General features: G+C 43.5%; 1 protein-coding gene across 1 annotated transcript in view; it reads right to left on the reverse strand.

Annotated features, from left to right (window-relative positions):
• SYCP1 (synaptonemal complex protein 1) overlaps window positions 1–14,385 on the reverse strand; it is a 105,795-nt gene that overhangs the window by 33,661 nt on the left and 57,749 nt on the right. Inside the window, exons 10-15 of the mRNA XM_061630603.1 lie at window positions 13,074–13,147; window positions 11,979–12,087; window positions 11,486–11,580; window positions 11,162–11,346; window positions 9,113–9,180; window positions 1,086–1,147 (exon numbers count right to left, since the gene is read on the reverse strand). Of these exons, the coding sequence (XP_061486587.1) occupies window positions 1,086–1,147; window positions 9,113–9,180; window positions 11,162–11,346; window positions 11,486–11,580; window positions 11,979–12,087; window positions 13,074–13,147 (593 nt within the window). The remainder of the gene's footprint in view (window positions 1–1,085; window positions 1,148–9,112; window positions 9,181–11,161; window positions 11,347–11,485; window positions 11,581–11,978; window positions 12,088–13,073; window positions 13,148–14,385) is intronic.

Consider the following 14,385-nt stretch of genomic DNA (forward strand, 5'->3'; position numbering starts at 1 on the left):
AGAAATAATCAAATGGAGAACGGCCAGAGACTATAAAACTATAGGACAAATAGATACTTTGATCACAACCCAATAGAGAGCTAAACATAGTGTTAAAGTATTATTTACTATGTGTTGAATTGTGGCTTTTGGGTGTTTTAGAAATTAATAATAATAATAATAATAATAATAATTTAATTTCTGTGTCGCCTATCTGGCCGATGGCCACTCTAGGCGACGTACATGTAACAATTAAAACACAATATGATAAAATACAATAATACAATAAAAACAATACAGCAGCAACAACAGCACTAATGCAGGGTAAGAGGCATTTCAGTCATAACAATTAACCCTCCCCGGAAATCCCAAAGGCCTGTTGAAAGAGCCAGGTCTTTAAGGCTTTACGGAATACATTTAGGGAAGAGGCGTGGCGTAGATCTTGTGGGAGGGAGTTCCAGAAAGTGGGGGCCGCCACTGAGAATGCCCTCTCTCTAGTTCCCGCCAATCTAGCTGTTTTTGTCGGCGGGATTGAGAGAAGGCCCTGTGTGGCTGATCTTGTCGGGCGGCATAATTGGTGGCGTTGAAGGCGCTCCTTTAGATAAACTGGGCTGAGACCGTATAGGGATTTAAAGGTTAATACCAACACCTTGAATTGGGCCTGGAAGACAACTGGAAGCCAGTGTAGATCGAACAACACTGGTGTGATGTGATCCCGGCGGCGACTATTTGTGAGTAGTCGAGCTGCCGCATTTTGTATAAGTTGTAGTTTCCGGACCGTTTTCAAGGGTAACCCCACGTAGAGCGCGTTACAGTAATCCAAACGAGAGGTGACCAGGGCGTGTACTACCAGTGGGAGCTGATGAACAGGAAGGTAGGGTTGCAGCCTTCGTATGAGGTGTAGTTGATACCAGGCTGCCCGGCTCACTGCCGAAATCTGAGCCTCCATGGACAGCCTGGAATCAACCTGAATTAAAACACTGGTAAACCTGGACCTGAATTAAAACACTGGTAAAAGTTTTAGGAATTAATCAAAAATCCAGTTAAGGAAACTGATTTTTTATTGAGATCAGCTAGTGGAGTGGAGTTAATAAGAGGTCCCTTACCAAGGATTTTTCCATTTCTTCAATTTGTTTTTCTTTATCATTTTTCACTTTGGCCATCACTTCTGCAGAAAATATAAATGTAAATAATACAAATAGATGCAATATTATGTGTTATGAGATAATATACATGATTGCCTTTTGCAAATTTGCTATTTGCTTAGCAAGTCACTGAAGTATACTTAAATGTGCTGAGTTGATAGTTTGTGGGACCATTTTCAGTTTATGCCACCAGATTATGTGGACAGGGTGCTTGCAGCTATATGCCTAATCATGTATTCTCTTGACCTTATTAAATCTAGCAGAGGGGATTTGACTGGTTAAGTCCAGGGCATGACTAATACAGGGGTGGGCCCTGTTGCCTTGAAAGAGATAGTTGCTGGTAGTTGTTCCAAACTATATAACTATAGACCACTTCTAAAGAAAACAGTCCTGGACCTTTTCATTTAGAATAACTATCTAACAGTTACAAAGACCTCCTTCCTTGGGAAAGTGGTGGAGAGGCGAGGTGGGGCAGTTACAAGCATTCTTGGATGACACATTATCTAGGTTCATTCCAATCTGGGTTCAGGCCTGGATATGAAACAGTAAGCTTTGGTTGCCCAGATGGATGACCTTTACCAAGAGCAGGACAAGGGTAGTGCGACCTTGCTCCTGCGTCTGCAGCTTTTGATACTATCAGCAATGGTATCCTCCTAGACTTGTTCCCTGGGATGGGAATTGTGCCCAATACACTACAATGGTTCTGCTCTTATCTATGGCCGAGTTCAGAGAGTGCTTTTTGCCCCCTGGCAATTATGCTATTGGGTGCCGTAGAGCACTATTTTATCAACAACATTATTTAATATCTACATGAAACCACTGGGAGCTGTCATTAGGAGATTTGGGCAAGGTGCAGTCAGTATGCTGAGGACATTCAGCTTTATTTCTCTACAAAATCTGAATCAGGAGAGGTGTGCAGGCCCTGGACCAGTGGATGGATACAGTGGTGAAATAGATGAGGGAAAATAAGGTGGGCTTGAATCCTGGTAAGATGGAGGCACTGTGGGTGAATGTCCGAGAAATTGGCCAATCGCCTATCTTGATGGGGTTGCACTTCCCAGGAAGGAGTAGATGTGCTGTATGGACATGGTTCTGGATTCACCTTTGTCATTGGAGGACTAGGTGGCCTTGGTGGCTAGTAGTGTTTTTTACAAGCTTTGGCTGGTGTAATAACTGCAGCCATTCCTGGACCAGGAGAGCTTGACCATAGTAGTCCAGACATTGATGACCTCAAGAATGAATTACTACAATGCACTCTATGTAGGGCTTCCCATCTGCCTGGTCCAGAAATTGCAGCTAGTGCAGAATGCTGAAGCACAACTGCTGACATGAGTGACATCCTGTTAGCATATTACATCTCTACTCAGAGACCTGCACTGGCTACCAATTTGTTACTGGGCCAAATTTAAGGTGTTACTATTATCATATAAAGCCGTCAACAGCTTGGAACCAGTCTACTTGAGGGATTGTCTTACTCCATATACAGTGTCTTCCAAAAGTAATCAGACCCCTGACTAATGCTCTCATATTACTGAATTACAAATGGTACATTGTCATTTCATTCTGTATATTTTATTTTGAAACACTGAAACTCAAAATCAATTATTGTTAGGCCACATTGGTTTTATTTTGGGAAATGTTTGTAACAAACATAAAAAACTGAAACATGTTGCTTGCATAAGTATTCAACCTCTGTGCTGTGGAAGCTCCCAGTGTAAACAGATTAAAGAAACTGTCCTATTGAGGAAACAGTTACCTTATCATTGGCCTCCACCTGTGAAGCATTAAAATTGCTGTCACATTGTCAGGATACAAACCTCACTGTTGAAAGATAATTGGTCAGGCTATGGATCTGAAGGAAAATGAAGACCAAAGAACATTCTATAGAAGTGGAAAATAATGTAATACAAATGCATAGATTAGGAAAGGGGTACAAAAAAAAACCACGTGTTTGGATATCCCAATGAGCACAGTTGGATCAATAATCAGCACTTATAAAACGCAGCGCTAGAACAAGGAGGAGACTTGTGAGAGAAGCCATAGAGGGGCCAACAATCATTTTAAAGGAGCTACAGAGCTCAATGGCTGGGAATGAAGTAATGGTGCACCAGTCAACCATATCATACAGGCATACAGAGCTACACCACCTGCTGTCTTTACCCCCTAGTTCAGGATGCACAGTTTTTGCTGGAAGGCTTCACGGCGGGTTTTAGGATCCCCTACTCAGGCCCCACGCAGGCCTTCATGTCCCGCAACCTTAGGTCGGTGGTGGGCATGGAAGTGGTGGTGCAGGAAGAAAAAATAGACAAAGAAATTAAGGCACGCACAGTGTTGGGCCCCTTTCCGGCACCACCCATCCCCTCCCTCAGAGTTTCCCCACTGGGCCTCGTTCCCAATAAGGCACCAGGAGAATGTCACCTCATACACCACCTGTTCTTTCCCCCGGGCAAGTCTGTCAATCACTTCATCCCACCGGAACTGTGTTCTGTTCGCTAAACATTATTTGACTGTGCGGTGTGGATGGTTAGGGGCTGCGGGATCTGGGCCCTTATGGTGAAATGTGACATCAAGTCTGCCTTCTGTCTCCTCTCTGTTCACCCACAGGACTTCAAACTGTTGGACTTCGCTTTTGCGGGCGCATATTATGTGGACAGGGCATTGCCTATGGGCTGCTCGATTTCATATTCGGTTTTTGAGCGCTTCAGCTCTTTCCTGGAGTGGGCAGGCAGGAGACGGGCAGGCCTGCAATCAGTGTTGCACTATTTGAATGACTTACTGTTTGCAGGCCAGGCAGCCTCTGGCACCTGCGAGGCCTTTATGGCCCATTTCACAGCTCTGGCAGAGGAACTCGGGGTCCCCCTCGCAGCCGAGAAAACTGAGGGCCCGTCCACCGCTCTCACTTTTCTGGGAATTGAGATAGATACCATGGCCCAGTGCTGTAGGCTCCTGCTAGACAAACTGTTGGCCCTGAATGGGAAAATCTCAGAAGTCATGGGGTCTAGGAAGGTGAAGTTGTCCACGCTCCAGGAACTGGCAGGCCACATGAACTTCACGTGTAGGTTCATAGCGCCTGGGTGTGCATTCATGCGGCGTGTATTCGACTCCATGTCTGGCTTAACACGGCCCCAACACCACACGTGGGTTACAGACGCTCTTAGAGCCGACCTGGCAGTGTGTCTACCTTTTTGCGGGAGTTCAATGGGGTATCCCTATGGAGAAGGGACTGCCTGTTAGAGGCCGAGCTACAGGTGCACTCTGATGCCTCGGGTTCCTTCGGCTTTGGGGTTATTTTCCATGATGCATGGTGCCATGGCGTTGGCCACTGGACTGGGCCCAGGCAGGGTTAACCCGGGATCTTACTTTCCTGGAGTTCTTCCCCATAGTGGTAGCCGTGCACCTTTGGCCTGACAAGTTGTGTAATTTTGCAGTCCACTTTTGGTGCAACAACCTCCCTACGGTGCATGTCATCAACACCATGTCTTCAAAAAACCCCAACGTTATGCGGCTGGTGTGAGCATTCATGCTCCACTGTTTGCACTTTAATATCCTGTTCCTGGCGCGCCATGTGCCGGGTATCGGTAACAGTATCACCGATGCTCCATCACAGAACCAGATGGAGAGGTTTCACCAGCTGGCGCCATGGGCAAAGGCTCAACCGGACATGGTCCCTCCAGCGCTATGGGAGATTGGAGGACACAATCAGAAAGGGCCATAAGCCTGTCCATGGCATCCAGCACCATGGCCAGCTACCGGGGAGCAGGTAGGGAGTAGTCAAATTTCAGGGAGGCCAGAGGCTACACCCAGGAGTGGCCCATCCCCATGGAGCACCTTATGGAGTTTTGCGTGGAATGCAAATGGAAGGACCTTTCAGTCAGGACCATCAGAGGTAAGCTCTCAAGTCTCTCTTTCCTAGCAAAGGCACAGGGCTTTGAGGATTACTCTGGAGACCTTAGAGTCTGCTGTATGCTAGAGGGTTGGTCCCGCGAGTACCCGGGCCCCTTGGATGCCCACCTCCCCCTCTCCCCAGAGCTACTACTTGGCCTGCAGGAACAGTAGGGGGCCTTATGCTCCTCCCCTTTCAAGGCACTGCTATACCATGTGGCTGCCCTCACCCTATTCTTTGGGGCCTTTCGAATCGGCGAGGTAGTGGTGGGCTCTAAGACAGACAACTCCTGGTGGGCCCTTCTGGTTTCCGACCTCAGCTGGAGGGAGGAGCGGGCCCTCCTGCGACTCAGATGGTCTAAGGCAGACCAACATTGTAAGGGATGCCTGATTGTGTTAGCCCCGTCAGCAGGTGGAGCTCTGCCCAGTAACTGCCCTACAGCGCTTTGTGGCGGACCACGAACCACAGTCGGAGTACGTATTCGTACACAGGGATGCCCAGCCCCTCACCAAGTATCAGTTTTGGACGGTGGCACACGCTGCGCTGCGAAACTTAGGTGTGGACCCGTGTAAGTTTGGGACACACTCTTTCCAGATAGGTGCAGCATCTACCACTGCCCACCTGGGTTTTTCAAAAGAAAGGCTACAGGCGATGGGCAGATGGCACTCGAAGGTATATAAAACTTGTATTAGACCACTGGCAGAGATGCAGAGGGCCAGCTGCTAATCCGTATCCTTCCCCCTGACACTTGTGGTTGTCTTGACAGACCACTGGAAAGGATTGGAGCAGGCATGCATCCTCCTCTGTGGCCACAGTATGGTTTTCTGGGCAGGCCGCAGAGCAGGGAAGTCTTGCTTTGGCACACAGCTAGGGCTTAGTCAGTGGGCCTCAGTGCAATGGCTCGGCTGCCGCGGGATGCGTTGGGACGGGCTCCTTCCCACATTGTTTCAGCCGGCTGTGGAGCGGGCAGTGCCCCAGTCTCTCATCATCCACGTAGGGGGTAATGACTTGGGTTTGTTGAAGGGCAAGGCCCTAATCGAGCAAGTGTGTAGTGACCTCCAGGCCATTGCGCATCACTGGCCAGGGGTGCACTTGGTGTGGCCTGACATCCTGCCGCGCAGAAAATGGAATTGCACAGGTGACCCACAGGGGATCGACAGGGCCCGCAAAAAGGTGAATAGGCAAATCCAGAGGGCTCTGACAGAGTCTGGGGGCTCGGTCATTCATCACCCAGAGATAAAACACAATAGGTTGGAATTGTTTCGGCCAGATGTCGTGCATCTCAGACATGGGCAATGATATCCTCCTGATGGACCTGCAGAAGGGCCTACATGAGATTCTTATCAGATGTGGGGTAAAGGGAGACTAAGCAGAGGCTTGTCCCCCTTTCGTGGCAAAGAAGTGCGGGAAAAGGTTGAAAGGGGAAGGGCAGCTAGGTGACACCTTTAGGTACCTTTGGAGGCGATAGGCGGCCCGGAGGCCTGCTGCTATACGGCCTGGGGGCAGAATACGGGCTGCCTCTAGGGCCAACGTGCCTCACCCACTTGGAGTTTCAGGGCTCCAAGGGGCAGTGATGTGGGTTGGACCCCCTACACATCTGCAGGGTGTGGCCTGAGCTGGGGGTCTGCCACAGTGCAGCCCTTGGCTCAGGCAGGGTTTTGGTTGCCCTATAGCTGCAAGCAGGCTTTGCCTGGGTCATCAGGATGCTCCCGCACTTAATTTCCCCTCTGCAGGTTCATTATTCTGATTGGATTCTGTTTAATAAAGTGGCCCATGATTTAACCCAAGGAATGGTGTCTGTGTCTTATTTCGGCACTAGGCTGCAATAAAGTATGGTGGTGGCAGCATCATGCTGTGGGGATGCTTCTCATCAGCAGGGACTTGGCATATTGTTAAAATTGAAGGAAGAATGGATGAAGCAAAATATAGGGAGATACTGCAAGAGAACCTGCTTCAGTCCACTAAAAATCTGGGAGGAAATTCACTTGTCAGCAGGACAATGATCCCAAGCACAAGGCCAAAGCAACACTGGAGTCGTTCAAAAACAAAAAAGTGAATGTCCTACAGTGGTCCAGTCAAAGTCCTGATCTCAATCCCACTGAGAATCTGTGGTGCTCTTTGAAAATCACGGTTCACAAGCAACATCCAACCAACCTGAACAATCTGGAGCAAATCTGCCAAGAAGAATGGGCCAAAAGCCCTCTGACACTGTGTGCAGATATGGTACATACCTACCCCAAAAGACTTAAGCTGTTATTGCAGAGAAAGGTGGCTCTCCCAAATATTAATGTGTGGGGGTTGGATACTTATGTAAGCAACATGTTTCGATTTTTTATGTTTCTTACAAACATTTCCCAACATAAAACCAATGTCACCTTGCAATAATTGCTTTTGAGTTTCAGTGTTTCAAAATGAAATATCATAGAGAATTAGATGACAATGTACCATTTGTAATTCAGTAATATGAGCATTGGTCAGGGGTCTGATTACTTTTGTAAGGCACTGTATGTCCATTGGATTGCTTTGATCTGCAAACCTAGTACTTTTACAAGGGCCACACAATGTCCATTCTGCACTTGTAAACAACTGAACCACAGACCTGAACTTACAAGATCTGAACAGTGTGGTTTATAACAGATGCTATTGGAGGTTGCTGATTCATAGGGTCGCCATAAGTCAAAATCGACTTGCAGGCACATAGCAACAATACTCTGTGCATTGATATTAGGCAGGCACCTTCATTGTATTCTTTCTATTGCCTATTAAAAACTTTTGTTTAGGTAAGCCCAGACAGATATGCAAAACTGATATTATCAAAAAATAAAGTACATATTTTTAACTATTGATTTTATTCATATTTGGAATTGTTTTTATGTCAACTGCAACAAATATGCTTTTGTTTATACATTCTAAGGGATACTTCACAAATATTTGTCCCCTCTATTGCATCCTTGAGTAGTCAGCCAGCAGAACTGTTCCATGTGATGAGAGGACTGCTTACATCTTTCCCAGGTATTGGAGTGTTGGAACTTTCAGAGGCCTGATGTGACAAGTTTATCAGGCACATTGAGGAACTCTTGCCTCCATGCCGAATTGAATGCTGCCATTATTACAAGCACAGGTGAGGTGTCTGACCCAACATCTTGCCCAATCTTGTGGGATCAGTTTCAATTGATAAGGCCTAAGGACATGGGCAAGATGCTTGCAGCAGTTCAGCCAACAACATGCTCTCTCAACCCTTGCCCATCATGGCTCATTTGAGCTAGTTGGGGGGGGGCATTGGCTGGTTGAGTCTAGGAAGTGGTTAACATTTCTTTATGAAAGGGGGTGGTGTCTAACACATTGAAAGAGGCAATAGTGTGGCTAGCAACGATTAGCGGAGCAGATTAGGGCTTACCTGGATTCCCAACATAGGCAAAGCTTCATGAGCATCATATTAGCTCCACCACTGTGACTGCACTGCAATGATCTCCTGACCACCTCAACCCTCTTGATAGCCAGCAGTGACCCTGTAGTTGGGAAGCCAGGTAAGCAGAGCCACTCCACCCCACTGACTGCTACTATGTGGCTATTCTTAAAAAATCCCTCCTTGGACCTTGAGGTATTTGACAACTACTTCTGAGTCACAAATACCCCTTTTTGGCGGCTCAGGAGCTCAAGAGGGTGGTAGTAGTCCACTTGCAGACTATTTTGGAGGAAACTGATTATATTGGTTCATGTTAGTCTTCGTTCAGGCACAGTTTTGGGACAGAATCAGCCTTAGGTGCCCTGATGGATGACCTTCTTTGGATAGAGATAGGGGAAGTGTTGCTCTTGCTTGATCTTTCACCGGCTTTCAATACTGTTGACCATGTTATCCTCCTGGACCATTTGCATGAGTTGAAAGTTGGTGGCACTGTGTTACAATAGTTCCACTCCTACTTTCACAGCCAAGTTCAAAGAATACGATTGAGGGATTATGTGTTCACCTGCTACACTACTAAATCATCACAATGTGAACATGGGACTTGGACTAATATTCAGGTGACAAAATGACCATTGCTATAAAAAAAATCTAATTAGCTCTTTAAAAAACAATTTTTCCTTTTCCTTCTGTACAACTTACCTAGTTCAGCTGATTTCTTTTGGAGTTCCAAAACCAATATATCTGACTCATCCCTGAGTTCCTTCTGTCTATGAAAATCATTGAAAACATTCAGTAAATGATTTAATAAAAAATATAAAATTGACTAAATCAGCAAGTCACATACCTATGAACTTGGAGAGAACTATATCTGCATATCTGTTAAGAGACATGTATTTACTATTTGAAATGCCCACCAAATGGTAGAAATATCTACAGAAACATGACCATAAAGATGTGCTATACCTACGTGGCTGGTTGAGTGACAAGCCTACTTTTATCTCAGCTGACTTTGCCCCACCTTTTCTTTTTCTTGCTCAATGATCAAACAGAAAAATTAGGGGTCTTGTAAATAATACTATAAAAACAAAATGTATCATTAAAATTCATTAAATAATATTACTCTGCATGAAGGTATTGTCATCCTATTCTGCTGGGACTTGGGACTCATAGGGACTTTATCAGACTACATGTATCTTTAGGCAGGTCAGGATCCTGGGCGGTTCACAGTAGTCCTGCTGATTCAGCTTCAGAGCAAAGTGGGGGGGGGCAAGTGAGGCCTTGCGTATGCTGACAAAGCCTATATTACACCTGGCTATGCTGTTCTAAATGGCCACTGTCAGATTCTGCAGGCACTGTGGGAATTTGTATTCCCACACAAAGCAACAGCTTGAGAGAGACAATTTAGATTGGATAAATACAGGGAGAGATTAACAGGTCCCAGCCACTGCATCACTTCCCTGATCAAATTATCAATTGCCCCCTACTTACTGCATTTAGTTAAAAAAAAACCATTAAAACAATTGGAAGTCAATCATGGATCTCCCAGCACAATGTGAAGTTAGGTCCTAAAGTAATATATTAAATCCAGTCAAAGACCATATACTGTATGCTTTTTTCCACATTCATATACTCAACTACAATACACACTACATATATACAAGCTCCATTTACACTTCCTCTGTTGTTGTTGTTTTTAAACAGATGCTACAGTTTGAACTGATCAGGATAAGGACCACAGTGCATGGGAAGAGGGGTTTAACCATTTCCTTTATGCAACTGTCCTAATAATAATCCATCCGATGTGTGGTGAAAAAAAATTCAAACTGGAAAATGATTCAGTCCTTTTTTTCTGTTTCATAAAGTCATTAGTAACAATAAGTGGATGTCAACTGCAAATATGATAGTAGGCAAGATTGGCAGCTTCAAAGTGTTTAACTTTCTTTACTAAATACAAGTAAAATAAACATGTTAAATTAAATCACTCTCTAAGGCAAGGGTTCACAAACTCTGGTCCTTGGACCACCAGTGGTGCATGAACTTTATTCAGGTGGTCTGTGGCATGTCCACATTAAATATTAATTTTGATTTTTAATTTTTTATTGCTCATTTTGTTTCTTTCACTGTATTTCCTTGTATTATAATTTGAATTCTATGGAAAATGCCATTAAAATCATACAGGATCTAGCCAGCACATTTCAATTACTACAAAAAAAAAAATCAAGTGATCCATGGGGAAAAAAGTGGGGAAAACCACTGCTCTAGGATATCAGAAAATTTTCCAATGCAAATTACCCCAAGCAAAATACCCTAACTTTTCTGGAAAACCCACATCACTGCCCACACTGATCTATTTTTTGTCCCTAGGAGGGAAGCTGCTAGGTTTCCCCTCTCATGTTCTGCGGTCCTGATTGTGATTCCTCTACATACATGGTTGCTATTTTAAAAAGTGAAAGAAACACGTAAAGGGAAAAAAAGTTTAACGTAACATGTTGACCCTAAGAAAAGAAGTAATCATACCTGAAAGATGTTTTGAAGTGGAGGATAGATTTATTTCCTCCTCACTAAACAGCTGATTGGCAAAAATATTTTTGAAAAGGAATTATTTTCCTGTTGAAGAGGGTTTCATAAACAAAGAGTTGGGCAGTGCTGACTGAGCCAGATTCCCAACGTTCCAGTCATTCTGTCCAACACAGTTACCACCATTATTCATAATACTATTCTTTCTTATACATATCAAGCCACTTTTACCTCCTTTCTTCTTTTTCTAGCTGTTCCTTCAAATTAGAAACTTTAGTTTGGAGATCATCAATAACTGATGCACTTTTTTCTTTAAATTCTTTAAGTTCTTCTACTGTTACTTCCTTTTGTTCAGTTACTTGAATTAATGTTTTTACTGCAGTTTGCAACTCGGTTTCTAAACTCTTACAAGAATTCTAAGCAGAATAAAGAATATATTGTGATAAGCTATTGTAATTAGCATACATATTAACCTATTCAGAAAACTTCCACTTTAATTCTTTATTATTTGTTTGTATTTGATTTTATTGTAAAAAAAATACTGCAAGGTCATACCTCTGCATTTTGCAAAGAACTTTTAGTTTCTTCCAGTTCTGTCAATAAGCCCTCTTGTTTGCTTTGTGCTTTTTTAAGCACTTCATCATGTTGTTCTAAATTTTAAGTGCCAAAGATAAAACATTTTCAGACATTTCTTAAAGGCATGTGAATAAAAGATACCTTACTGTCTGCACAGAAAGATATTTTATTCTTCTGATTAAACCATATGTATTAATCATCTCAGTTTAAATTCCCACTCCAGCTAGCCAAGCATTCCCTCACTGTAGCCAAGAACATCCTCTTTGACCTTAACCTAAGCTAGGCTGCATACATATATATCGTAAAAAAGCAGTAATTATGGATTTTTCATCCTGTAAGGTGAGCCTAGCTGTCATCTTCCTTCACTATGTAAAAGCATTCAATGATTCAAATTCTGAGGGCAACAGGTTGATTCTGTTTTCTGTACTATCACTTCTAATAAGTCATTTGGAATAAAATTAAAAATACTTACTTTTTATTTCTTCTAACTCATCAATTAGCTCTCTTGATTCTTGTAACTGTATGTTTAAGTGTTTCATTTTATTATCTTTTTCACCATTTTGCACAGCCAATTCTGATACCTAATAAAATGAAGAATAATTGATGTGTATAAATAACCATCTCCAGGAAATTTCATGCTTGCCATTTCAGATTCACATTTTTGTGTCATGCATAAGATTTAGTACTTGCCTTCATAGATATAGAAAAATGCACACATTTATCACAGGAAATATGGGACAGATCATCCCCCCAAATAATTTTACATCTCTACATTGACATGAGGCTAAACCACAGTTTAGCATGATGAAATGAGTATGTGCAAGCTTTGGGCTTGCATGCTTCCCCCCCACACACACACAGCCATGAGATCATATGCTTCTACTACTGTTTTAAATTAACTACACCTAGGTGGTGAGCAATACCCATTTGATGGACTATCATCCAGGGAGAATCTAGTATTATGAGAGGTGAAGAAACTACTTTCTGTCCACTTTTTCCAATTCATGCATAATTTTATATACATCTATCAATTCCTAACCATAGTTTGTTGTGTCATCTGAACTAGGATTAGTTTAAACCAGGGATGGCTAACCCCCAGTTCAGAGGCCTGATCTTCCCTCCTCCCAAGGATATCTTCTGCTCCCTCAAGACCCCACTGATTAGCAGTGACAAAAAGTAAAAAAAAAAAAAAGTAAAATAGACACAGTGCTCAAGTGAGCAAAGACCAGTGCCCTAAAGGGTATGCAAATAGCCCCTTCATCATCATCAAATTGATCATCTGATGAGAGGAGTGGGGGTGATAACCTCCTCCTCAGTTGATCTGCATGGATCATGCGTGTGCATACAAGAGTATGGCTGGCTATACCCTAAGGAAGAGATCCGCAAAGTAGTTCAATGAACACTGAGGAATGCGGAATGATGGTTGTGGAGGTGGAAAACCAGATGGGAGGAGGACTGAAATGGAGTAACCTGAACAGGAGCATTCCACACAACAACCTTTTGCTGCAAGTCCCACTTGTTTATAACTAATGCAATGTTATAAATCTCAGTAACAAATCAAACTAACCTGTTTTTCCATGGCATTTATCTCTCTTTTGTATTCTTTTTCAAGCTCTGTTGTTTTTTCTGCTTCTTCTTTTACTTCAGAACAAAAATCATGAATGTTCTTAGTAATTACGTGGCAACAAGCATACTTTTTAAACCTTATGCTAACATGTTCACTTAATAGGGTAAGATGATTCACCTATTTGTGAACATAATTATGCTGACATTCACACATCATGCATTTTTCAGCCTGAAGACCACATTCCTTTCTTGGCAACTTTCTGGGAACCACATGCTAGTGGTTGGTGAAGCCACAGACAAAAGTGGGTGGAGCGACAAATGTAAGTTTCCACAAACTCACACCTCTGTACTCCATCCAGGCAAGCAAGAGGCATTATCAGAGTTTATTTTATTTATTTATTTATTATTTGATTTATATGCCACCCTTTCTCCCAGGAGGAGCCTAGGGCGGCAAACAAAATCACTAAATACACTTTAAAACATCATAAAAACAGACTTTAAAATACATTAAAACAAAACACCTTTAAAAACTTTTTTTAAAAGCTTTGAAGACATCTTACAAAAGAAAAAAAAAGGTTAAAAACATATTTTTTAAAAAAAGGTTTAAAAAACATTAAAAAGCAATTCCAACACAGACACAGACTGGGATAAGGGTTCTACTTAAAAGGCTTGTTAAAAGAGAAAGGTCTTTAATAGGTGCCAAAAAGATAACACAGATGGTGCCTAATATTTAAGGGTAGGGAATTCCACAGGGTAGCTGCTGTCACACTAAAGGTCCGTTTCCTATGTTGTGCAGAACAGACTTCCTGATAAGATGGTATCTGCAGGAGGCCCTCACCTGCAGAACGCAGTGATCGACTGGGTATATAAGGGGTAAGACAATCTTTGAGGTATCCTAGTCCCAAGCTATACAGCTTTGTATACCATAAACAGCATCTTGAAACTTGGCCTGGTAGCAAATGGGCAGCCAGTGTAATTCTTTCAGCAGCTGGGTAACATGTTGGTGATACCCTGCCCCAGTGAGCAGTCTCGCATCCACATTTTGCACTAGCTGCAGCTTCCAGTCCAACCTCAAGGGCAGCCCCGCATAGAGTGCATTACAGTAATCCTGCGTGGAGGCTACCAGTGCGTGGACAACAGTGGTCAGGCTCTCCTGGTCCAGAAATGGCCGCAGCTGTCTTACCAGCCAAAGCTGGTAAAAGGCACTCCTAACCACGGAGGTCACCTGGGCCTCTAGCAACAAAGATGGATCCAGGAGCACCCCCAGACCTCGGACCTGCTCTTTCAGAGGGAGTACGACGCCATCCAAAGCA

The sequence above is a fragment of the Rhineura floridana genome, chromosome 6 (genome assembly GCF_030035675.1).
Source record: "Rhineura floridana isolate rRhiFlo1 chromosome 6, rRhiFlo1.hap2, whole genome shotgun sequence".
Lineage (NCBI taxonomy): Eukaryota > Metazoa > Chordata > Lepidosauria > Squamata > Rhineuridae > Rhineura > Rhineura floridana.